The sequence below is a fragment of the Sesamum indicum genome, linkage group LG6, assembly GCF_000512975.1.
Source record: "Sesamum indicum cultivar Zhongzhi No. 13 linkage group LG6, S_indicum_v1.0, whole genome shotgun sequence".
Lineage (NCBI taxonomy): Eukaryota > Viridiplantae > Streptophyta > Magnoliopsida > Lamiales > Pedaliaceae > Sesamum > Sesamum indicum.
In genome coordinates, this window is record NC_026150.1 from 24412772 (window position 1) to 24439883 (window position 27112).

The following is a 27112-nucleotide window of genomic DNA, read 5'->3' on the forward strand; positions in this document are numbered from 1 at the left end:
TCACCATAAATGATTGCAACAACAGAAGAAAAATATAACTTTTGGGACTTTGACAGCGGAACAATGGTCATTCTTTCTTAATTTGTTAAACACTTGCAAACCAAACACTAGTGAGAAGATGAGTCGTAGGATAATCTGAATTGGATCATTGATTATGGTGCTTCACAACATATGACAATTACTTTAGAATGGTTAACAAAATTGAAAGACGTTGCTACGTGCTCAATTGGATTGCCTAATAGAGAACATGTGACGACATTGAAGGAAGGAACAGTTTGCTTAGGAAAATATCTCCGAACTGAAAAATATTCTCTATGTTCCAAATTTGAATTGCAATCTAATATTTGTGTCATATTTGCTTGATGACTCTAATTATAATGTCCAATTTACTGATAAAGTCTTTGTTATACAGGACCAAATCTTAAGGATGGTGATTAGAGTGGGTCAACAATGAAGGGGGGGTTTTATTATTTGAGGTCAATAGTTTCAGTCCAAGCATGTAAGGCAAGTTGTGTAGGTTCTTTTGAATTATGACATAAGTGGAAGGGACATCCATCTATGAAAATTGTAAAACCACTTCCTCAAGTTGGACTTCGTAATGATTTGGTGAAAAATAAACCATGTGACATTTGTTTGCGAGCTAAACAAACAAGAGAAGTTTTTGTGTGTAGCGACACTATAGCAATTGAAAATTTTAAGTTAATTCATTGTAAATCATGGGGACCTTATAGTGTTAATGCTTTTTGTGGGGCATTGTATTTTCTGGCCATTGTTGATGATTATTCTAGCGGTGTGTGGATATATTTGTTGACCGACAAAACAAAAGTGGAACTTATCATGCGTAATTTCTTGCCATGATTAAAAGATAATTTTGTAAAGATGCGAAGGTAGTTAGAAGTGATAATGGGACTGAATTTACATGCTTGATTACTTATTTCTCTGAAAATGGAATTTTACATCAAACTTCATGTGTAGGAACACCTCAACAAATGGTCGTGTTTAGGAAAACATCGCCATATTTTAAATGTGGCTCGAGCTTTAAAATTTCAGGCCAATCTTCCCATTAAGTTTTTGGGAGAATGTGTTTTTACAGCTGGATTTTTGATTAATCAGATTCCTTCTAAGTTATTAGGAGGAAAAACTCCTATGAGCTCTCTTATTTGGCATGCCTCCAAGTTATAATCATATTCGAACTTTTGGGTGCCTATTTTATGCTTGAAACTTGAATAGGGAGAAAGACAAGTTTGGTAGCAAGATGTAAATGGGTTTATAAGATCAAATATAATCTTGATGGTTCAGTTGAACGTTATAAGGCTCGATTAGTGATTCTTGGCAATAATCAAATTAAAGGAATCGATTACAATGAGACCTTCACTCCTGTTGTAAAAATGGTAACTGTTTATACTTTTCTTTCAGTAGCAGCAACAAAAGGATGGGGAAGTTCATCAAATAGATGTTCCCAGTGCATTCTTTTATGGTGATTTAGAAGAAAAGGTGTAATGAAGATGCCACGTAGATATGTTACTAAGCAACTTGAAAAAGTTTCTCGATTACGTAAATCTCCCTATGGGTTGTGATAGGCCCCCTCCGTGTTGGTTTGTGAAATTGATGACTGCATTGAAACTGTACGGATTTCTTCAATCTCAATCTGATTATTTTGTTCAATTTCAATCGAGACAAGATATATTTGAGTGTTCTGGTGTACGTTGACGATCTTGTTATTGCCAGGAGTGATGGAGTTGCCATCTTTTTCTTCAACTCATGTAGGAACCTTTCAAATGGGTACATCCACCTGTATTGCACTGGCCCCTTTACGCGAGCTTTATGCAGCAGGTGAACAATAAGGTGCTTCATTGAGTTGAAAAAAGTTGAAGAAAATATCTTCTCAAGGTTGCACAGTATGATGGCAACACCATATTATAACTCATGTAGCTTGGCAACATTAAGCGCGGTCGAGCATATGTTTTGAAATAAAATATTAAACTCTGTTAATGCACTCCATACATGCTCGAGAAGTATCTCATGAAAGGCAATCGGGATCAATTTCTATATAAATACATGTCAGTCATGGCTCTTCGTGTTGTGCATTGGCAATTCAGCCATGCCAACACAGTGGGCAAGGTTAGACACATTGCCATCAGCAAACTTAAGGCCACGAATTCATTCACATATCATTCTCTTCTACTCCTTCGTTAGGATATAGACTGCTTTAGGCATAATGTTCGCTCTACATTCATCCCGTTTGCTCAAGCTTTGGGCGATTGCAGATGATCTTCAAATCCCTGTGTGGATTCAAATTATCCTTCATATTTTTCTTAATGTCCATGAGCATGTTGAATATATTGTCAAACATATTTTTTCTCAATGTACATAACATCAAGGTTGTGTTGGATCATATGCGTTGCCCAGTATGGAAGATCCTAGAAGATGCTTTTTTTCGTCAACTTGTGGTCGCTACCATAGCCAAAAGGGAGTGTCAACAGCATTTCAACTGTAGGAATAATGTCTGCAATCCAATCCAGGATCTGGTCTCCTGTCAGCCTCGGACGTGCAATCTTATATTCGGCACAGTTTTTCGTGAAGGCTTTCTTGTTCCTTCGGTAGGGTTGGTTTTTAGGGAGAAACTGTATTTGGCAGTCAAAGAAGCACGCATTCCTGTCAATTGCAGATGGAATGCCTGTTTGTCATCCATACAAATTGGAACCTAGACGCCATCCCATAGGCAGGTAGGTCGTTCACAATCCACATCAACGCTGCCTGCATGATGAATGTGTTGTCCGTGGCATTATCGTACGTTCAAACACCCACATGCCACACCTACAGCAGCTCTTCAATCAACGATTCCAAGTACACATCGATCAAACACTTTGGATTAGAAGGGCTAGGGATCATCCTTGTCAGAAACATGTACTCAAAACTCATGCACATACCACATGAATAAGTACGATTGTACTGACCGTGCAGTGCAAAATTGTCTGTGCAAAGGCCCAGCCGAACATTACGTGGCTATTGGGATTCGTCCAGTCAAAATGCTTCTAAGTTTCGGTATCTAATGGATGACACAATGACCCCTCCTCCCTCTGATGTGTGGCATGTCATGTCATGTGTTTGGCAGTTATCCTTGAAGAATACAACCTCTACAGACGGGAAGTATGCGCCAGGCACCTAAGGACGACATACGGGACTTCTTGCGGCGTAGGTCTCGCTCTCGGGTCGGCTTGTACGTAGCATCTCCAGCAAAACTTGCAGTACTCCAAATCGGCATAGTCCGTCCAGTACAGCACACAGTCATTCTTACACGCATCGATCTTCTCAATGGGTAAACCCAAATCCTTTATCAACTTTTTCGTACTGTAGTAATCTCCCGGCAGGGTGTAATCCGGGGGCAATATTTTATTAGCCCATTGGGGTATTCAATCATATGATCGCTCAGAAATAGTTGTCCACCTTGATATCCACCAACTCAGCAACATATGTCAATTGAGATTGGGTGCAACCATTCCACAATGGTTGATCAGTAGCATGCACTATATTGCAAAATGATCTGTCAATCCTGACTCATAATCATAGAGGCCACCGCCATAATAATATGAACTAGGACTGACATTAACAAGGCAGGATCTCATACCATCGTGAGAAGAAGAAAAATAACTCGGCCCGGCTCCATAAAAAACCATCCTCTACGCCCAATTCATATGTTGTTCATTCCCCCAATGTGAATAATTACCTTCGACATGGGCAGTTGGGGTTTGTTCCTCCAGCACTGGAGGGACAGTCACAGCTTCAAAGTACTCCTGCACCCTCACATCGCTATGAGAAGTCCAATTATAATATTTTGACATAAACTCTTGCGTACACAAGCGATAACTGACATCGTCTGGTGTTCTGAACTTTATATTTTTGCATTTTCGGCAAGGACACCTAATTTTGTCTCCATCTATATGTCCACGCTGACCCTTTGCACATTCTATGAAAGTCTTAAGCCCATCCTCAAACTCCGGTGTAAGACTTATCCTCCCTGGGAGGTTCTTATTATACATTTATCTCCTCAATTCTGGTAACATGATGATATATATATATCTGTACTCACACGTGTATATATATAATTAATTTTCTAATTTGACGACCTATAAATTTATAAATATTACACCACACTATTTAGGAGAATACATATAATTACCATGATATAATATTAATAAAAAATCATAAACTAAAATACATAAAGTATAATTAATTTAATTAAACACAGTAAAGTATTAGATTATTTTGTATTACCTAGTCAACCAACTTAGGTGATGATCAACACTAGTTGACGATCCAAAATTTGAGTAATAATCTATAAGCTAATCAAATATATATGCACGAAAATTAGAGTGTTGAGAGTGTGCATGGTTAGTAAGAATTTCTACAACAAATGAAATGAAATGAAAATAATTTGCACATATATAAGTTTTTTTGTAGCAGCTTTTGTAACGACCTTTGGAACTCCTAATATAGCCGTTGAAAACTAGCCATAGAAAATGAAGCCGTTACTTTGTAACGAATTTTGTAATGGCAATTACCAAAAAAAAACCCGCTCTAATGTCACTATTTTTGTAACACCGTCTTCCTATATGTTTTCCCGCAATTTTCTTCACTGCCATTGTAACGGCTCTTTATTTCACCAAAAAACTGTTACAAAAATAATGAGCCATTACAAATATCATAGCAAATTAGTAACGACCTATAAATTGTAACAATTTTATGCACATAGAAATTTTGCAACGGCTACTGTAATGGTTCTGGATGTTATAAACTAAATACATTTTTATTACCCATTCAATGACGTCAGTAATTCCAATCTGTTACATGGCCTTTACAAAAAACCTGCTACAAATCTCGACATTTTTTTTAGTGTTATACAGTTGAATTTTTTGCCCAAAAGAAACTATTGTTTTAATAATGTTTTACTCATATATTTGCTTCTGACAAGAAATATGCACTTCTCTTATTCTTCTACCTATTATGCAATTTGGGAAACTGAGAATCTACTAATGTGTTTGTCGCATTCTGTCTCGAGTCGTATGGGTTTATTTTGCTAGCTGCTTCTCAGCATTAGACTTTTGTTTCATCTACTTATGTTTCAAGCTTTGATCGGTCAAGAGAAAACGTAGGAGGAGAAAGAGAGACTTGCAAGAGTTTGTTGCCATTAATTAGTGATGAAACACTGTGAATGTAGAACATAGAAGATAATTTATTAGTTACCATAATTATAGGGTATCAAGCTTCTCTTTTTTAAGCCAAATGAAAATATATTTATTTAGAAAATATTATATTTCTATAATTTTAAGAGAAAATTTAAACAATACTTTATAATCATAAATATATAGTATCTTTCTTCAAATTATTATTATTAAAACATAAATTTTTTTAGTCAATTTTTTTAAATTGCATGGTACTATTAAAAATAACACTCGACTGATTAATAAAATATTAAACATAATAAAACCCATTGAGAACCCATTAGAAGCTAATGAGAGATATGATCTAGTTGGAGTTAATTAAACACACAACTCACGTTGAACTCATGATTACAGTTATATTTTTCATCAATTGATTGATATTATTAGAAATAATATTCGATTAACTAATGAAAACTTAAACATAGCAAAACCCATTTAGGACCCATACAAAACCCATAGCAAAGTTAATTTACTTCAAACTTAGCCCACATTCTACCGCCCATTTCATGAATTGTCCAGAGATATCTAGTTTATCCAAAGTCTGCTTTAATGGTAAGTTTGTATGCACCCCTATAGGGTGTGAAAGAAAATAGGGGTGCGGTCTTCTAACTGTGATTACCAATGCCAGAGCCATTTTCTTGATAGGAGTTTAATACCCTTCGCTCCATTGAGTACTTTACTGACATAATAAATAGGCATTTATTTTTTATTATCCTCACGAATGAGGACAGAACTGACCGCCTGAGGAGTAGCAGAGAGATACAGATAGAGGGTGTTACTTGGGAATGGTTTTACCAATAGGGGGAGCCCCACCAGATACTCTTTAAGTTTTTCAAAGGCTTGTTTGCACGTAGTGTATCCCACTCAAAATTATTTTCCTTCCTTAGCACTTTGAAGAAAGGTAAACTCTTCTCTGTTGCTTTGGAGATAAAGCGACTAACTGTTGTTATCCTTCCGGTCAATCTCTATACTTCATTAACATTAGTTGGTGCCTTCATGTCCAAGGCAGCTTTAATTTTGAGGGGGTTGGCCTCAATTTCTCTCTGAGTTACCATGAATCCTAGGAAATGTCCTCCCCGTACTTCCAACACACATTTTCCTAGATTAAGCTTGAGCAGGTAATTTCTCATGACGAAAAATGTCTCCTCCAGGTCTGCAATGTGGTCTTTAGCCTCTTTACTCTTTACCAACATATCGTTCACATACACTTCAATATTTCTTCCCAATTGTGGACGAAATATCTTATCTACAAAATGTTGGTAGGTGGTTCATGCATTTTTTAATTTGAAAGGCATGGCTACGTAACAAAACATGCCAGCAGAGGTGATGAAACTAACTCTCTTACAATCTTCAGGGGCTAGCATAATTTTGTGGTATCCTTATGATACATCCATCATGCTTAACAGCTCATAACCAGACGTGGAATCAACTGGTTGATCTTTTCGAGGTAAGGGATAAAAATTCTTAGGACATGCTTTGTTGAGGTCCTTGAAGTCAATGCACATTCTCCACTTCCTTTTGGGTTTAGGTACCAGGACCACATTGGACAACCATTCAGAGAACTGTATTTTCCTGATGTGTCATCCCGCCATCAACTTATCTACTTCAGCTTGAATTATCTTATTCTTTTCAGGTCGAAAGTGTCTTTTCATTTACTTTAGTGGTTTGATATTGGGATCAATGTTGAGGTGGCGAGTAATAATGCTTGGTTCAATCCCTTCCAAGTCCTATGGATCCAAGCGAAAATATCTATATTGTGCTGCAGGCATTGGATTACTTCTCCCCAAACTGTGGCCTCCATTTGGGACCAATCCGAGTAATTTTCTCTCGATTTCTAGGTATGAGTTCAATACTCAACAATATTTCAGCTAGTTGAACTTTGGCGGGTGCCTCCTTACCTTACTTGGCCTCTTCCACCAGTTCGGTATCCTTTCTGCGTTTCTCAAGGGTACCTCCTTGGACTCTTCATCTATGCTCCTCTTCTGCCCTTACGCACAGTCTTTACATAACATTTGCGTTATTGGAGGGGATCCCCTTGCACTTCTCCTATGCCACCAGGGGCAGAGAACGTATGACAAGTGGAGGTTATAGCTTGGAAAGCAATGAGGGTGGGTCTCCCCAAGATAACATGTACGTAGAGGGTATGTCCACCACCAGAAATTTTAGTAGACATGTTTTTTTTCTGTGGACCTAGTTTCCAAAGTTAAAGGGAGTGAGATCATGCCTCGTGGATGAACTACCTCTCCTGCGAAGCCGTATAGAGATGTATTTGCTCTTTCTAGGGGGATATCCCCCAACTACATCTAATCATAGACTTCCCGAAATAATGTCTGTTGAATTCCCCAAATCTATGAAAATTCGTCCTACTTGTTGGCTAATAATGTTGTGATGACCAAAGAATCATCCTGAGAAGTTTTAGGTCTTCATCGTTCTACTTGTTCGAACTGGATGAGATGGGGTGTCCTCCATCGCCTCCACATCCAGTACCTCCTTCATCGTTATGTCATATGTTTCTCTCACTTGCGTCTTTCTAGCATGATGAGAATCGCCTCCAATGGTTCTTTCTGCTATCATTCATATGACTCCTTTATGGGGGAGGGGGTCGTTGATCTCGGCCCTACCTCCGGACACAACCTTATGCCTTTCCTCTGAGAAAAATTCCGGACTAGAAGCTTTTGGTTCCCTTGGTTTATTAGCATCTTACTTTTGATAGGATCTTGTCCCTGAGCCTTCTCCCACCACACGTATTCCTGAAAATATCCATTTTAGATAAGTTTTTCAATCTCATTCTTTAAGTGCTGATATTCTTCGGTGGTATGATCATAATCATTTTAAAAACAACAAAATATGTCAGATTTGGAGTGGTGAGGGCCATCCCTCGACAACTTAGGATGAGCTAGCAGACCCTTGCCTTCTACAACCATAAGAGCTTGAGTAATGGGCACATCAATGGGGTGTATATTGCATTCACTCTCTGAAAAAGTGGTTTCTTGTCTCGAAAACTAGTTCGAGGTTTCTTGGAAGGGCATCCTCCTTCATTTCCTTCGTTTTCTCTCCATGAAATTCTTTTTTGGCGACTTGTACATCCTCCATATTGATGTATTTTGCAACAGGAGCTAGGAGGGCATCAAAGTTGGAGATGCGTTTCTTAGCTAAAGACTTAAAGAAGTCTTCGTCCAAGAGCCATTGAGAAAAAGCATTGGTTTTCACTTCTTGGGTAGCTAGGGCACCTCTAGTGTTGTTTGAATCTCTGTAAGTACTCCTTCAAAGGTTCATTTTTCTTCTGTCACAGGGCAGAAAAGCTAAGTTTTATCTTTCGAGTACTAGCAAATTGGTGCAAAAAGAGGGATCAAAACTCCTGAAAACTTCCTATCGCTCCCACGGGCAATTGGTTGAACCATTGTTGAGCCAACCTAACGAATATGGTGATAAAGATACGACATTTGATCCCATCCGTATACCTATGTAAGAGGGTTGCATTCTCAAAATGTGAGAGATGCTCTTATGGGTTAGGTGTACCATTGTACTAAGCAATGGCTGGGGTGCGTCAATTTGCTGGGAGTTTATCTGCTATTATTGCCTCTATGAAGGGGACACCGTACTGCTCCTTTGCAAGGGCCTCGATAATTTGGGACTGGCGTCTTAGAGGATCTTTTGCAGGCACTCCAGATGCGCAAGCCATTGTGGAGAAAACTCCTGCTAGGCTGATGGGGGAGTCCCCTATCCTCCTGTCGTTGGGAACGCAGAGGGAGGGTGTCTCCTCTGACGTATTCCTGTAGGGCGTCCACAACAGATGGGATGACTGTGCGAGCGGGGACCAGTACTGCCACCTGTTCTCAGATGGCCATCAAAATCATCTGTTGGATGGCCCCCAGGAGGGCTGGGGACAACTCTCCTGAGGAAGTACCCAAGGAGGTACTTGGTCTAGAGGGATCGGCCACAGGATCTGCAAGCTTTAGAAGTGGTACTAGTACCAAGGATGCTAGGATCGCACTCCATAGATGGGGGCTAAGGACGCTTCTGCAACAACTTGCAAAGCCTGGGCATTACCAGGTGACTCCACAACTTTCTGCTTGCTTGCGACATTGCTAAGAATCTTCATTGTTATCTCACGTCTTCAACTCTATGTTACCCACAAATAACGCCAATTGAAAAATGGTATTTGAGAAGCCCAGAAAGTCCCCCACCTGGGGAACAAACCTGTATTTATAGAGGAGTGTCCCCCTGCCATGGGTTCTGCACGTTTCCTTCATCTTCAAAAAGAAGGGGATAAGGGCCATTTGGACAAGCCGTGATCCGCCTTTATTTCTTGTTAGGTGTGTTTTCATCTTCGAGTTGGGAGAGACCCTTAATCAATGAGGATTTTTAGTCGCTAGTGAGTCCTAACCGCCAAGGAGTCCAAGACTTTAGGGAAAACTCCCTGGAACCATGTCCTCCAAGCTGGTGAAGAGGTACACTTAGTTAACCAGGTATATGCTACGTGAGGGTGGCTAAGTGTAGGCCTTATGCCAGTCATTTTCTATTGGCCATGCTCCTGGGCTACCTCCATGGATACCATGGGCCCTTACCCTCCTCCATTGTTTGTGGGGTTATTGGGTTGTTGGGTGTCCTTTGGACTCTCTATTCGTGGGTTGGATCTCTTGTGGATCATAAGCATCAAAACCATGATCTAGTGCTCCTAGGTGAGTCTGGTGTAGTGGTAATCATTGAGACATGCAATCTTGTGTGCAAATAATAAATAATATTTAACGCTTTAAAATATATATTATAAATAAAACAAATATTTTAATTAGATAACTAAATTAAATATAAAATTTAAAAGTCAAATAAATAAATTATCTTATGCATTTTTAAAATCGTAAAACATTAATACGTCAATGTTAAAATTATCATTTTATATATTTATATATATATATAATATCTCTTTTCTTTATAATAGTATAGATATACTTACCAGCTAGAGTGTTTGCAAATCTAAATCTAAAATCACTTTATGTCACGATCTTGGATATTTTGGGCAACCTAATTGATGTGTGTGATTTTAGCACGAGTCCAAAGTTATTGGATGTCGATATTGAATTTGGGCTAATTGAGTGAAAGCTCTTAAGAAAGAGGACCGGCAAAATAAAACATGCTTAAGTTAGTTCTGGATTTAAGAATAGATGAATATAATAATGAATTATGATGAGAAATTATGATAAAAGTGAGAATTGCGTATGTAAGAGCATGGAATTAGAGTAGTAGAGTAGCAGTAAGAGGAGTTCTCGAGTGTGGAAGGGGACTGGAGCAAAGTTATTGTGTCTCCTAGGAGGAGGGCTTATTAGAGAGGAGACCCTTCTTAGAGAAAGACCTAGGAATTTCATCGGAGAAAGAATAAGGTGTCCGTTGGAAGCAAGGCTTAGATGCCTCTGTGGAGGAGAACTTAGGTGCCTACACGGGGCAAAGCTTACGAGTCCCTCAAAAAAAGACCTAAGTGCCTGCCTGAAGGAGAGCTTGGGGAGCCTCCATGGAGGAGGCATTTGTACTTGTGTGGAAGACAGGGCTTTTGTGCCTGTGTAGAAGATAGGGCTTTTTATGATAGTGATATCTTTTTTGTAAAATCTCTACAAGCAAACATATGTTAACATATTGAAAATGGGAAAATAAATCTTCAAAATTATCAAAATAAAAGTATTCCTTGAGGGAAGTAGGTATGTAAAGATTTATTTGTTGAGGGGGATGCCCCCTTGGTGTAGGATTTTTCTTTAGGGGGATACCTGCCACGGGGCAGGGCTTATTCTTAAAAGGATACCCGCATGCTCTTCTAGGGGGCGTCCTACACATTAAAAATTGAATTAGTGGAACATTAGAACCAAATAATAATGATGATGGAACCAATGAAGTTGGGCCTTGAACAGAGTTAGTAATCAATCGTAGGAGATCCTCTAGCGTGAGGGGACCGTTCTTTCAGGGGAATCCTCCAAGGAGGTGTGGACTCCTCCCATTGATCTCACGTCTTAGATTTGTGTTTCCCACAGATAGCGTCAATTGATGCGTATGATTTTAGCATAGGTACAAAGTTCTTGGATGTCGATATTGGATTTGGTTGAGTAAAAGCTCTTGAGAAAGAGGACCTGCAAAACAAAATGTTAGCACTTTGTTGCTTAAGTTAGTTCCGAATTTAAGAATAGATGAATATAAGAATGAATTATGATGATAAATTATGATGAGAAATTATGATAAAAGTGAGAATTCCATATCTAAGAGCATGGAATTAGAGTAGTAGAGCAGCAGTAAGAGGAGTTCTCGAGTGTGGAAGGGGACTATCTGTTGAGGGATACCCTCCCTATTTATAGAGGATGAGTCCCTCTATAACAGGAGTTTCGGTAGAGCGGATCCGCATGCCTAGCGGGGAAGGCGGGATTCAAGAGGAATGCGGTTGCACCTTATCCGTTCCTTAATCAGGAAGTCTTTGGATGGAGGAGGACTCCTTCTTTATGCAAACTCCTACCTGGTGGAAAATCCTCTTAGGTTGAAGAGTCCAACCTCTTGAGGGCACCTTCCTCCATTCGGACTGGCCTTAGAAAGATGCAACAGGCCTTCGTGTTAGACCTACTTCTTTGGCCAAGCTTGCATGTTTCATCCTTGGACGGATTCTGGGGTGGGGGGCTCCTCCTTGGGGCGAGCCTCCCTCATGGGCCGATCTTGAGGAAACAAGCCTCTTTTCCTTTGCCAATCTGTTTTCTAGGGGGCACCCTCCAAGGCCACCCGCTTGTCTACTTTCTAGGAGGCACCTATCAAGGTCGCCCGCCTATCTAGTTTTTAGGGGGCACATGCCAAGGCCACGGCTTGTCCACGGCACCTGTCAAGGCCTTCTATCGAGTTTTTTTTTTGGGGCCTCTCATGACTTGGGCTCCTAGGATGTCACGGGCCTCTCATTTCTTTCTTCTTTTTAGATTGTTTGGACCTCTTTAGGTCAACCTATTTGTATGCACATCACTAATATATAAGTGCATTTGGATTGTTTGAATGGATTAATTTCTATATTGGAATAAAATAAAATTTGATATTTTTGGACAATCATAATTTTATAATAATAAAAAGATCAAGAGATAATTAAGTTAATAATAAGTCAATCGTGAGTAGATATATTTTTTTTTATTTTTTATTAATAACAACAAATTTGATAAATTTTGACCAACGAAATGACTTATTTGTTAACGAAAGCAAATTTTAGAGGTGCTAGATGTAATTTTTTAAACTATAAGGGGTCCATGTGTAATTATACCAAACTTTACAAGAGCGGAGTGTAATTAGTCCAAAGATCAATTCCTAAAAAATTAATTAAAAACTTATTTACTCTATAATTAATATGTTGAGCAAAATACACTTTGCCTTCCTAAACTATTTTTGTTGTAACATTTACCCCCTTAAACTAACAAATATAACACTTATCCCCTAAAATTAAATTTTTGGACAATATTTTCCTTATATTATATTATATATTTATATATATTTAGTTCAAAGAATTTCTTTTTTTAAAAATTTTGCATTTTAAGTTTAATTAAAAAAATTTAATCATAAAAAGTATCTTTTAATTATAATAAAGTAAATTATAATTACTAAAGTTAAATAGTTTGAATTTTATTATATTTTATAGACTCAAAGTTAAGTAATGAATGAATACAATAAATACACAAAAAAAAAAAATCATGAAAAGTTTTTATTAATTTGATAACTATTTATTTTTTAGATAAAATGAGTAATCATATATCAATTTTTAATATATTTTCTTTAAAAAATATGATAAAATACTTTTTCTAAAAATATTTAACTTTTGTTAAACATATATATATATATATATATATATACTTTTCAATTTCTTTTAAAAAACACTTATTAAAAACAGTTTTAATTTAAATTTTTCACTTATTAAAAACACTTAATTTGAAAATAATTTGATTATAATTTAACGTACAAAATACTAAAATATATTAAAAATAATATAATTATTTAAAATATGAGAGTCATTTTTATCCAATCAAAAGAATAAGTGTTACGTTTATTAATTCAAGAAAGTAAATATTATATCAAAAATAATTTAGCGGGCAAAGTGTATTTTATCCTTAATTATTTAAATATCGATCCGAATTCAACCTCATTTAATTCTATATAAATCGAGTTTAAAAATATTAAATACTGCTATCATATGGACCCCACTACTGATACGGTATAATTTATATACTTAGACGTTCAGTTCATATACGAAAAATTAATGTGAGAGCATATTCGTTAAAGATCAAAATTACATTATTTATTTAAGGATTAAATACATTTTGCATCCATTTAAATTAAAAAAAATCTTTTATTTATTCCCTATATTTGGATAATCTTTTAAATTAAATAAAAATTAACAAAAATATTCTTGAATATTAATAATATGATATATTCACATTAATACCCTCGATTATTATATACATCAATCAATTTGAAAAGTTTATTCAACTACGATATTTATAAATTAATACTAGATTTATATAAATAAATAGTGGAACTGATAATTAGCAAAAGTTTATAAATTCACTAATTTTAAATTGACGAATAAGATGCATTTTTGCATCAGGCTCTATCCAAATTCAAAAAAATTATTACAATATATATATGTTGAAGTCTGGATCTAATGTAAAAATATTATGTACGAATATGAGTCGTAACTATCAAAATGTGTCTGGATCTAGAGATTGCACACTAATTGACAGGCCTAACGTGTTCGACCCAAGTTTAGGTCGAGGGGTAAAATTGAAGTACTACATGAAAAGACAAAAAAGAATAAAATAAAATAAAAACCCTCAAATTACCTCAGTTGACATTCGGGTGCCAAAACAGTATGTTCGACAACCGCTTCTAATATCTTTTTTATTAAAATTGTATCTCGCGTAATACACAAATAGGAGTCTGAAAATTTATTTTAATTTAAAAGTACTAATATTGATCTTATCGATATGTGACTAAACCAGTATTAATTTATTAATATCATAAATGAAGAAATATTGAAGTCAAATGGGCATTAAAGTGAATATATCATATTATTAATAATTAAAGGTACTTTGGCTATTTTCGTTTAATTTAAAGGATTATCACAAAATAAGGGGGTAATTAAAGGTTTCTTTAGTTTAGGGGGTAATTAATGAGTACTTTAGACGTGAAGAATGTATTTAACCCTTCAGGGAAAAGTATTATTTTAGTCCGCTAAGTATGCCTAATTTTAATTTTAATCCGATAACTATGTCCATTTTTGTTTAGATCCAGTAACTTACGAAATTATTTACTTTTAGTCCTTTGACAGATTTTCGGACAATTTTACCCTTATGCAACTTTTGAAAGGCAGTTTTAGTCCATATGCACTCATAGGGGTATTGTCCGAAAATCTGACAGATGACTAAAAGTAAGCAATTTCGTAAGCTACTGGATCTAAACAAAAATGAACATAGTTATCGGACTAAAATTAAAATTAGGTATACTTAACAGACTAAAATAATACTTTTCCCAACCCTTTATTTAACAAAAAAGGAAAATTTTTCATAAATTGAATTTTGTGATGCAACTCAATAATAATAAGAATAATTTACAACGGGTTCTCATAGGTTCGTCATAATTATAAATATTTTTTTATTATTTAAAAATTATAGATATTTTTTAAAATTAATAATCTTTTGACAAATGCCATATCATGGCAGCTCATTATAGGGTATGTATTGTAATTATAGCAAATTTTAGAGGAGTAATTTATGATTTACCCTAATAATATTAATAGAATACTTTATAAACTACCAAACACACCTTAATTCAATTATTCTCATAAGATAATAATAGTAATAATATAATTGAAGAAATTTAAAAGGGCAATAAAGTAAAATTAGAATCCATACATACATAGTTGTACAGCTGGCACATACAATACATACATATATATATATATATATGCACACGCGCACAACAAATCCTTAACTGTTTTCTTGTGTGGTAAGTTTTCATATCAAATTTTGATACAGAGAGAGAGAGAGAGAAGAAATGGCGACGTCGGACTCTGAAGGACAAGTGATTGGTTGCCACACCGTTGAAGCCTGGAGCGAGCAGCTTCAGAAGGGAAATGATAGCAAGAAGCTGGTATTCTTTTTTTTAATGATTATTATTTTGGTGATTTTTTACCCCCGGATTCGTTTGCAAATGGTGGATCATGCTGCTTGATTTGATTTTCTCATCCAGCGATTTAAAAATTTTTTGCGTGATTTCTGAACAGAGCATCTGTTTGTTTCATTCTTTTGTTTATTTTATGTTCGAGATCTAAGTTTTAGTTTTATTTTACATATGATGTATATTGTTGTAAAGAAATAATCTCTGTATCGGATGTCATCAAAATATTTATTAACAATCGCCTTTTCTAGTCAATTCTCGGTTTGGGGATTTAAATAATCGCATCTGCATTATCGACACATAAAATTCTATTTATAATTTTTTCTGCACGTTTTAGATGTAGGTGGAATATTCGGATAAATCAGTGACAGATTTGATTTCACATAGTGGTAGTTCTTTATAATGACATACTCATTTGAATCATCTTAGTAATTCTCATGAGGAAATGATTTGTAATATTTAATTGTTTGAGTGCTACGCACACACAATGATTTTTCCCAAACTCTGTCTGTGCTTTATCACTCCCAATTCTTTGTATTGTAACATTTTCTTAGTTAATTTGCTTGTTTTTTCAGTGCACTGGGTCGTAATCAGTGATCTATGGCTTTATCCCATTTTCATATTTTGGAAACTGTGATCTGCTATTATTGCTTTGAATTAGCGGTTTTCTGAATGCCCTTCAAGTGCATGAATTTTGTTTCAGTTGTTTTCATCTGGTTCATGATACATAACGACTAATTTCATGTAATAACAAGGTGATTTCTACACGTGATATATATAAATATGTGCGTGCGGGGTTTATCACTAAGGTTTTACCCAAATATATTCGAACTTGCGTCTTTGCCATGGTGTGAGGTTATTGTTGTGCTTCAAATTCTTTGAGAAATGAAAAGGATCCCGGTGTTCACTCTTTTGTCTCTGCTTAATGCAGATAGTTGTGGATTTCACTGCTTCCTGGTGCGGACCCTGTCGTTTCATTGCTCCATTTTTCGCCGAGTTGGCTAAGAAATTGCCTAACGTGACATTCTTGAAGGTGGACGTGGATGAGTTGAAGGTAAAGTGAAAATGAATAACAGCATGAGTTCAGTAGTAGGAATCTAAATTTTTACCCTGAGGAGGTTTTTTCTTTAAAGAAAAAATTATACTAGTACATCCCGAGATTTGGACATATTACCGCAAAAGGTTTCTTGATCTTAAAAAAGATCGAGGGTTTTTTCAATATTATGTCTAAACCTTTGGTGGAGGTTTCTGCAATTCTACATTGTTTAGATGTGTTGGGTATGATTTAACATGGAAAGTTCTTTTCACAATCCATGGAGATACTTATACCCTCTAAAAATTTCCACAATCCATGGAGATACTTATACCCTCTAAAAATTTCCTTTTGCAGACGGTTGCTAGTGACTGGGCAGTGGAGGCAATGCCAACCTTCATTTTCCTCAAAGAAGGGAAAATCTTGGACAGGGTTGTTGGAGCGAAGAAAGAAGAGCTGCAGCAGACTCTTGCTAAGCACATGGGCTCAGTTACTGCCTAGAAATATCTTATGTCAAAGAGATTATAGTCCTTAATATGCTATTATTTAGTGGGCTCAGTTAGACCAAAGTATTTATTATACCTCTTGCCCCACCAACTACATGTTGACTATTAATTTCATAAATAAAATGCTTACTTTGGTGGCTATGCATCCTATTTTATTGTACTTGCCTTTTACATTTGTCAGAATTGCAGATATCTCAAGAGAAAAACACAAAACTAACATTTATGTGGTTCAGCAATATATTCACGGGGATAACCTTCACTCTGAATTAATAATAAAAAATGGAGAAAATCTCTTTAAAATCAAATCATATAAATATCACAATAATCAGATAGATGTTTTTGTAATTATTTTGTAATTTTATAATTATTTGGAGAATCTTGTAATTTTATAATTATTGCATTTATGTGGTTACAGGTTTAATCTCAAATTTACAGTGTCTTTTACCTTTGTGTTCTCAAGGTAAAAAGCATAGGACCTGTGTCTTTGTCCTTAGGGTATCTGATACCTCTGATCCAACCATATAAAATTAGCAGTCCAGTGTTTAATGGAAATTAAATTACAGTGAGAATACACAGTTCATGTCTATGCTCACCAACAACACCAAAGAAGGCAAATAAAATTGAAGGGCAGGATTCCCACTAAGAACAATACATGTTTCCTTCTATAAAAAAGATACAAAAAATAATAATCATAAGCCGCTCAAATCTTCTATTGTAAATTGGTATTATATCTCATATTTCACTTCATACATACATGCCACGCATGTAAAATTCAATTCATCTGTAGTCAGAGTTCATGCACATAACATGTATATGTGAACTAAAATACCAAATGTACAAACCAATTTGCAATTAAAAAATCTAAACTGAAAAACAACTAAGGTTTAACATACATCATGAAACTTACATTTTGAAGTCCCATAATTCACAAAACTAATTAACCAATCTAATAATGCATTTAGACACTAGGTGAGTAAATCTACATGGAATTAAAGAACCAATGGTTGTGTGCATGAAAAATGGCTATATGACTATCTCTTCAGTGATACTTCCCTTCAGTCTCTCTCTTTCTTTGCTTACACTATTATGGCTATATATTAATCCAAAGGGGCACATATCGCTTCAACTGACAACCGCTTTGATATGTTGGGACACGGATCTCGCCCAAAGTTACGATTTGATATAGTAACTGAGCATCTCTGCTGCCCGATGCACTTCTGCAAGATTCAAAGAGGCCAAGGGGTTCAGACGTTCGACAATATTGTATTCCGATATAATCTTTTGTCTTTACAGGAAAACAGAAAGTACCTTTGCTAAGACAGTGTATGAGGTAGGAGCATGGCAAGTTCCTTGTTGAAAGCTCCCGCAGGTTCCTAGTGGAGTCCCGAAGCTAGCAAACTTGATGGAAGAAATGGACTGTCCGGGGCCACAATGAAGGTGAACTCTTGGCTTGCGAAACTCTTCCATTTTTCCATAGCTCTCCACCTGCCAGTTCTTGATATTCGGGTGATACTCAGCGACATCTGCACAAACGCTCGTCACTGATCTCTTCACGAGAATGATTCTCGTGGGATCGCCTCCGATTTCTTCAAAAAGTACCAAGAGATTCTGAGTTGGTTTTAACCAAGACCGTGGTAAATGGTACCTGCCAGCATTTCCTTCAGTCACTTCACCAAATTCTTCTGTTTCTTTGAGTTTTGGTGTCTTCTGTATTGATCCATAATACTATTACAAGTTCTTGGAGACTTAGAACTGGATTTTTGTTTGTCTTTCCATTCCCAAATACTACACAATTTTATTTTCCACTATTTGGTAACACACATCTCACTCTATATTTTTACTATTTTTCCAACATAAATATCACATATTCTTATTTCTACTACCTCCACCACTTCCATAAGTAGATTTCATGAAACCCAACTATTTTTAAAATACTTCAACTAAAACTATTGAACTGAAATATGATTTTGAATAATACATTTTCTTGTTCAGGGAAGTTTACGTGAGAATAAAATGAACTCTACGAATATTCCAAAATGATGATTGTAGAAATAAACAATGAAATAAAGTAAAAAACGTTTCTTACCATCTCTGAGTTGGTTGTCCACATCCGACTTGGCACTTTTGAGGCTTGAAAATCCCCGTGTAACTACAACCGCTGCAATCACCAGCAGCATATGCAGTCCAGTATCTTCCAAGACTCTGACCATTAACCCATAGTTGGCCTTTGCCCATGCTACTCATGTCCAAAGCCAGCGGTTCGTCTCCATCAGGTGCACTAAAATAAGCCTGCAAAATGTTGCAAAATAGTTTAGATCCATAATGCTCGTCTTGGTGTCATTCTTTTGCTGTCTGAGCGACAAGCTATTAGAAAAAATAACCTTCTTTGATAGCCAAAAGCCACGAATATTGGCCAGTGTTTTTGCAAGACACTTAGTTCAACACTAATACAAAATATTAAACCGAACATACTAAAAACTCTGAAGCATGTACACGTAAGTTTATCTTCCTCTGTCTATCTCTGGGAAACAAAGAAAACCACTTCAAAAAAAATAAAACCAAATAAAGCCCTACATATTGTTGAGTTCCTTGAGGATTGTACCTTATGCCATGCTAGCGGCTGCTGTTTTTGTGCAACAAGTGAACCCTTCGTCCAGTCAACTGAAGAAACACTGCTTGGAGAGACAAGATTCATGGCTTCTCCCTTAAGGCCAACCTGCTTAAGAGATATTAATGAGAATGTTTCTTAGACCAAAATATGCATTGGTGGGAAGTTGAGATGTCGGAGGTAAAACCTGGTATGTCCATTTTGCCCAAGACAAATCCCATTTTCCCTGATCAAGTCCCCGCAATGCAACTGGACCCAAGATGCCGGTGTTCCATGTCTCAAAGTGTCCGCCAATGTACTACAATAAAAAAGATGTTAAGTTAGAGAATTAACAAAATCTGTCCGAATAGAAACTAATGATGTTACTATGTGCATATGAAGTTAGAACTCGTGATGGAAGTATAGAGCGAGGACTTAGAACTAACTGGAAGTCCGACAGCCACACTCAGGAGACTAATCTTATTCGATCCAGAACGTAGATTAACTTTCCCTGTAAATGTAAATCTCCTCTTCTCCATCGTCCCAAAAGCAGAACCTGGACAAGACAATTAATTTGTACAAAGATTAGCTTAAGCATGAAGTAAGACAATATATTGTAAATATGGAAGTCATTGGAATGAATGCAGTGATTGTCTACCAGAAAGTTCTCCATTCACAAAGACATGCAAAGCGTGTCCACTTGACTGAACAATAAGAGTTGGGAGCTCCCCACCTCGCAAGAAAGACTCTGATGGACTAATGTCAACACTGCAAATCAAGAGAGAAAAACTCAACATTGTAACTGTGTCGGTGGGGTAAAAAAACTTGCATAAGTAGGAGATTTTCAATCATAAAGGCATTTTGAGATTATCTGAGTTTGATTGGATGGTGATTAAGCAAATACCACTAGCATGCTAGAAAAGGATTCTTTAGTTCTCAGTTATGCTCTGAACAATGCTTTAAGTAGTGATGGCAGTGGGATGGAGTTAACGGTACCAATCCGAATGGGCAGGGTCTTCAGCCTATAAGTCAGTTATGGGTTTTTGTGTTTGTAATAACTTTGGATCAGTCATGTTTGTCTTGTTCATTCCACCCTAAACCCGGTTAAGATGTCTATATGTATTTTTTAAAGTATAAAGTCTGTCCAATGGGTTGGCTAGCTCCAACTTGTAGGGTCAGGGTTTAGGGAGGGTCAGGTCTCAAGTTGAGTATGAGATGAGGTGGGACAGGTCGTCTTAGTTTCTCTCAAACCGACCCTGTTGCCATCCACAGCTTTAACCTCCTATGTGATGATTCTGGTTGAAGATCAACAGCAAATTGAAAAGCTATATATAAGAGGAAAAGCATCGACAAGATTGTGGACATAGGAAAAAGTGAGATATCTGGCACAGGATTAGAAACAAGGTAACACAGAATATGCATATTAAGTCAGTGACTCAGTCAGATATATCAGCTCACCTAGTTGTGTACCAAAGATAATCACTAGAATCTCTCGTGACATTTATCTGTTCCAAGAGACCGAGTGTAGAGAATGTTGAGCTGTCATCTGAAGAAGATAAATCTTCATTATATGTTTCCCATGAGAATATTTCAGTATCAGTAGGTCGCATTTCCATCTGCGACGTCTGACCTCCAACCTGTCGTTCAGACAAACATGTTATTTTACTCCGAATTCGCATATATTACAAGATTCGATGTAGTTGTTGATCCCGGATTTCTTTAAGACTACTTACTTTGGCTGTATTGAAGACTACATTCTTGCAGTCCGGAAGGATGCTTATAGACCAAGGAGGCAGGCTATAATGCATGTTATTGAACATGACTCCTGCTGTAGTGTTAGTATCATAATTTGAAAGAAATGCCGCACAATCTCCTGATTCTGAAGAGTACACGTAAGCCTGAAAAAATTTCAAATGTTCAGAGGACAGTTATTGAGAATCACGATGGCATAAGCAAATAGAGGGGAAACCTCTTGAAGGCTTCCTAATGAAGTCACGGTGGGATCTGCTGAAACCAGAGCTCTCTCGCATAGTTTAACAGCTTTATGAAGCTCTTTCATATGACCGTATTTAGGCTGTCGTATCAAACCTATCAAGTTAAAGAAGCAATTTTTCAATTGGGTTCAAGTTTAAACATCATTCACCGACGGCAAAACATGCATATATTCCGAGATATGATATTTGCAAGAGCAGAAAAGAGCTCCAGTGGATTTGTATTACCATATTCATCAACTGGAGCGTCATAATCATAACTTGTAGTGATGAAAGGGCCCCCAGCAGAACGGCCGAAGTTTGTGCCTCCATGATACTGTTCACATGGCGTAATGATCTCAGTTTTTGCAAAAAGCATGTCATTTTCCCCAGATAATTACGAAAATATAAGTATCGTAAAATTTTCATAAACCAGAAACCATGAAAACAAACCATGTAGTAGTTAACAAACGAGCCTCCCTTTTGTAGGAATCTAGCTACAGAAAATGCCAAATCCTCGACCGGCCTCTGGTGAACCGGACCACCAAATTCTGTAAACCTAGTTGTTGATTTAGGAGAAAAGATTATAAAAGGTATTTGTGCTGATGGGCTTCTACTAGTGTGAATGAACAAGATAAGAGCAAAAGAAAATAGCACTAACCAGCCAGTCCAAGCCTCAGTCCAGATCATCGGTTTGTAAGGTTTGTTTGGGGAGAAAGCATCACAATAGAAGCCGTTGCATGTGTTAATCTACCAATCATAGCAGCAAAGAGATATGAATGCTCAATATACACAGATTCAGAACTAAAATATATTCTTCAATTGCCAAGTTTCTACACGAGTAAAACAGCTATGATTGAGGAAATTCTCCCTTTTCACTATATTTCTTCCTACTAATGTTGCCAATGGAGGTCTAGCAAAAACTACAACGAGAATACTTGATGGAAATGATTGAATAAAAAAGCTGATTTATGCTTTAAGGATTTGCTCACCACAGGATCTGGGGCGTCGTCTTCCTTGCACATCACCCATGGAACCCCAGTATCTAGTCCAACAGCCATGTTTGCAGCCCAAGTCACATATTGACGGCCAGGAGCACCAAGTAAGTTTGCTTGTGGACCGTATTCATTCTCAATCTGTGCAACACACAAGCCAGGATTCAGTAATGCCATAGGGGAACCCTTAATTCTTGCCATAGCAAATAAGAGAATGGTAGAGTGATGAACAACAAACAGAAACGAATAGCTGAAAACTGCACCTGGGAAAGTATAATGGGGCCACCCTGAGATTCATACAGATTTTCGGTCTTCATCATATTGACAATTTTCTTGGTGAATCTTTTCATAGCCATCTGCCAAACCGCGAAATCATCAAAACATATTATGGTAATCATAAGCAATAGTGGAGAAGTAATTCAGCAGAACTAAAGGCTATTAACAATGATTTTGCCATTAACAACTACAAATCGTATCCCCTCAATACTGCGATACCCTCTCAAGAAGAAGCAGCAAAAGGTGGGAATTGTAACCTTGAACGGCTCATTATCTGTCCTGAAGCTAATCCCTGGTACAAATTTCAACCAAACAGGTAATCCCCTACACATGAAGCAGCCAAAGGAACAAAACAAGCTCAATGAAAGATAAACAATTAAGCAACTAAGACATGACACAAGAATGTAGAACTCTGTGACAGTGTATATCAGGTCACTCTTGGCTATCCCGGACGATCACATATCCATCATTTTCATGGAACCCATAAACGGTACTAATACACTGGTGCTGGGCAGTGATCAGCCCGGGATTCATCAAGAATTTTCTGTAAACTGTGTATGTTTTGGTACTGAGATGAGCATATAGCCTAAGTTTTACCCAAAGTTCCACTCTGCACAAACATAAGGTCCAATCCGGAGATGAGCATACAGCCCTGCTTTCTGAATTGTCTTCACAAACTTCACCAAATCGTATCTCCCTTCAAAATTATACTGAAACCCACAAACAACATTCAGAAAGATACAACCATTCAGCTCAATTTCAACAACCAAAAGAAAAACAGGCAAAAAACCAACAATTACAGAAAACAAATGAAGAGAAAGAAGTACGTTGCCAGGAGAGGGCTCATGAACATTCCAAAACACATAGGTGTCAATCACATCCAGACCTCCTTCTTTAGCCTTGTTTATCAGATCTTCCCACATCTAAACCACAAAACATCCATTAAAAGCTCCACACAAGAAAATTCATTCAACAAAGAAGTCGCATTGTATAAAATATATATATAAAGGATTTCAGCTTTAGTACCTCAGGAGTGCTTCTGGGGTAATGTATGGAACCAGAAATGAGAATTCTTCTTTGCCCATTGATGATTAGGGCCTTTCTGTCATAAGTGACACTACACTCCACCACCCCACATCCAAGAACCACCACCACCATGCACACCCAAAAACCCAACCTTGAAATTGAACTCATTTTCATGTTTCAGTCTCTAAATTAACAAGTTTGTAGCTTCTTCTCCTCTCCTCTTCTCTTCTTTTGTATGTATATTGCATCTACAGTTGTGCTAGTAGTGAATCATAAAGCAAGAATGTGTACTGTTGTGTGTGTTTGTGTGTGAAAAAGCTGCAGAAGTGTGCATTTCTTACTTTGGACAAAGGAAAGAAAGCAGCTGAGCTGACAAGAAAAATGTGAGTATGTGTGTATATATATACATATATATAGGTGTTGTATGTACAGGATTCACTGCTTGACTGTTTGAGCTCAACTCTCCAAAAAAGGCCAGATTGGAGAGAAGAAAGTTTCACTTTCTCTCTCTTTTCTTTTCTTAAACTTTTCAATCTGTGGTAGTGTAAGAAAATAATGTATTACTGTACTATAATGGAAGTAAAAAGAGAAAGTGGAAATGGAAGAAGGGTAAGAGACAGGACAGCGTGAATGAATCTAAGAAAGTACTATATTATAAGGTTTCTGAGGAACAGCTGCAGATCTCAAACACACACACACACATATATATATATATATATATATTCATATTTTTCTTTCCTGATGAACTATGGTATAACAGTAAAAGTGAAAAAGAGCAAAACGATGAAAGTAATAATTGAATTGTTATTATTTACCTTGACAAAAACTTGCAAACGTTTGTTTGCACAACAAGACAGTAAAAAAGGTGGTCTTTCCCATGATTAACTATCCGTTAGAAAACGGATAAATCTTAGAGTAATTATTTCATGCCATCAAACATTATCAAATAAATGAATCCTAATTCATGTTTACATTAATTTATTCGATAAATTACCACGAGCATTCTTGAAATTTATCATAATTATAAATACTTTATCATTATTTTTGTCATTAGTTTACCACAAAAAATAAATAAAAAACACTGATACATTGAGCTAATGATTAGACGATTATTAAGGTATTGATAACTTTTCAAATAATAAAAGAGTATTTATAATTATACAAAATATAAAAAAATTTGTTGTAATCTACCCTAATTTGTTTTGAAATAGGTAGTCTAGTAAATCCAGAAGTAGGTCCACTAATTTTTAAATAACCACCATAGAGGTCCCGCAAGCATAAAAACAACTTTGGGAAGGCTCTGTTGTTTAAGCTCTTAAGAAAAGTTAGATAGAAAGGGAATCAGATCAGGACAGTTTGAACCCCGATTTAGACCCTTCTGGACTGGGATAGGATGGTTACGATACTTCTTTTAGTGGGTTCGGGGCCAATAATTTATGACCCGGTCGGGTGGGGGGCGGGTCTCGGGTTTGGCAAGGCAGGGTTTTCTTAATTGGGCGGGTCTCCAATTCGGGCATAACCCCCCCTCCCCCAACCCTATTGTGTTGCCATCCTAAGTTAGGGGAATAAAAAGTAGGAATATTTACACTTTTCTTTTTAGATTGATATAATTACCCATAAAATTTTTGAAGTTTGGAAAATTATATTTAGTACTCCTAAAATTTGCTTTCATTTAACAAATAGGTTTATTCATTCATCAAAATTCACTAGATTTGTTGATACTAACAAAAAATTGAATGAAATTTTATAAATTCTCAATTGACTTATTGTAGATTAAATAAGTTTTTCTAACTAAACTACCCCTATAATGGTGAAGATATACCTCCTCACATGCATTAACGTGTGAAGATGTATAAGGTTAATTTGATTATGAAAAGATTTTGACCTAGAATAAATTTGGTAAATTTTTATTAATTGAGGAACTTATTTGCTAGACAAAGCAAACCTAAGAGGTGCTATATATAATTTTTCAAACCATGAGTGGTTTACGTATAATTACACCAAACTTAAGGGGAGGAGAGTGTAATTATCCCAACTAATGATACTTGAAGCATGTCGGGCATACACTTTCAAGTGTGGTCGAGTTGTACCATTTCACACGAACCACTAATGCAATCTTGACTATACCATTTTAGATCAGACTTAGGTCAATACAATCCGAATATTTTTATGTATGGATCCAAAGCCCATTGAGGTATAAAAGTTATAGCCATAGTTAAAATTTGAGGCATCTTGATCATTTCGGAATACCTAGATGGAGTCCTTGCGATCAATATGCGTGAATAATTTATAAGTATTTATATTTTCTCTACACACTATGAATTCAGTAGAACACTTATTCTTTAAACTAGCAGTCTGTCACACTCAATGATAAATTTGATAGTTGGTATCTTGTGAATAGGTTAATCTCTTGGTACTTTTATCAATAAATATTTTGTCACCTAAGTTGCATACTCTGGGGTTACATCTTCAATACATAGTAATTGCAGTCGGACATACTCGATACATGTACACAATTTACAAGAAAGTAATATTTATATATTTGATTGCAATAATGTATTTGTGATAGAAAAATAATATATATATATATAATATAATCAATAAATAAAATTAAACTAAAAATTAATGGAAGCTAGATTTTGGTAGTTATTATTTGCCAAGTCAAATTACATTTATAGGCCTAAAGGATATATTTAAGGATGTCTTGTAAGGGTATTTTTGTACATTTATTTATTGCATACCAAGTTAATTTTTTTTAAGTACATGTTACTTTATCATGTATAATATCTGACAAATAACACTTCCTGCAACAAAGTTAAAACCTAAAAAATTATATGAATATCATACCAAGGGAAAATTGTATTTTCGTTCCGTGACTTAGAGGTTCCGTAACTTAGAGTATTTTTACTTTTGGTCTCATTGATTACGATGTTCCCATTTATGGTCCCGTAACTTTAAAAATATAATACTTATGGTTCCATATCACTTTTTCGTTAAATATTCTATAAAAAAAGGTCATGTAGTTGTTAAGTGCATATTACAAAAAGTAATACTGCTCTAAAGTTATGGGACCAAAAGTGAGAATCAAATAATTAATTGGATCAAAAGTGCAAAGATCCTAACAGCAACGTGCTACCCACATGACATTTTTTATTAAAATATCTAATAAAAATGTGCTATGGTACAAACAATTGTTACTTTTTAGAAATTAAGGAATAAAAAATGAAAATCTTATAATTAATAAAATATAAAGTAAAAAGAGTTTATATTGTGGAACGAAAAGTGTTATTTTTTCTACAATTAGTATATCTAAATTGATGTCAT

General features: G+C 36.1%; 2 protein-coding genes across 2 annotated transcripts; one reads left to right on the forward strand and one right to left on the reverse strand.

Annotated features, from left to right (window-relative positions):
• LOC105165744 (thioredoxin H-type) lies at positions 15200-17079 on the forward strand. Its single transcript, XM_011084860.2, has 3 exons — positions 15200-15368; positions 16327-16449; positions 16786-17079. The coding sequence occupies exons 1-3, from the start codon at positions 15273-15275 to the stop codon at positions 16927-16929; spliced, it is 363 nt and encodes a 120-aa protein (XP_011083162.1). The 5' UTR covers positions 15200-15272; the 3' UTR covers positions 16930-17079.
• Positions 17802-24435, reverse strand: LOC105165745 (beta-galactosidase 3). Its single transcript, XM_011084861.2, has 19 exons — positions 23789-24435; positions 23590-23685; positions 23360-23472; positions 23020-23086; positions 22750-22842; positions 22484-22627; positions 22153-22241; positions 21945-22050; positions 21741-21828; positions 21491-21609; positions 21255-21419; positions 20980-21158; positions 20180-20289; positions 19968-20077; positions 19730-19840; positions 19537-19650; positions 19021-19223; positions 18243-18579; positions 17802-18151 (listed from the first exon to the last, which is right to left on the reverse strand). The coding sequence occupies exons 1-19, from the start codon at positions 23960-23962 to the stop codon at positions 18032-18034; spliced, it is 2538 nt and encodes an 845-aa protein (XP_011083163.1). The 5' UTR covers positions 23963-24435; the 3' UTR covers positions 17802-18031.

Bases quoted from the DNA above. Each gene is read 5' to 3' on its own strand.
- LOC105165745 (XM_011084861.2), bottom strand. From the start codon at position 23,962: ATGAAAATGAGTTCAATTTCAAGGTTGGGTTTTTGGGTGTGCATGGTG. The intron at 19,651-19,729 runs GTTTTACCTCCG...TCTCTTAAGCAG, and splicing joins GGGCAAAATGGACATACCAG to GTTGGCCTTAAGGGAGAAGC. The intron at 19,224-19,536 runs GTACAATCCTCA...AACATTTTGCAG, and splicing joins AGCCGCTAGCATGGCATAAG to GCTTATTTTAGTGCACCTGA.
- LOC105165744 (XM_011084860.2), top strand. From the start codon at position 15,273: ATGGCGACGTCGGACTCTGAAGGACAAGTGATTGGTTGCCACACCGTT. The intron at 15,369-16,326 runs GTATTCTTTTTT...TGCTTAATGCAG, and splicing joins GAAATGATAGCAAGAAGCTG to ATAGTTGTGGATTTCACTGC. The intron at 16,450-16,785 runs GTAAAGTGAAAA...TTCCTTTTGCAG, and splicing joins TGGACGTGGATGAGTTGAAG to ACGGTTGCTAGTGACTGGGC.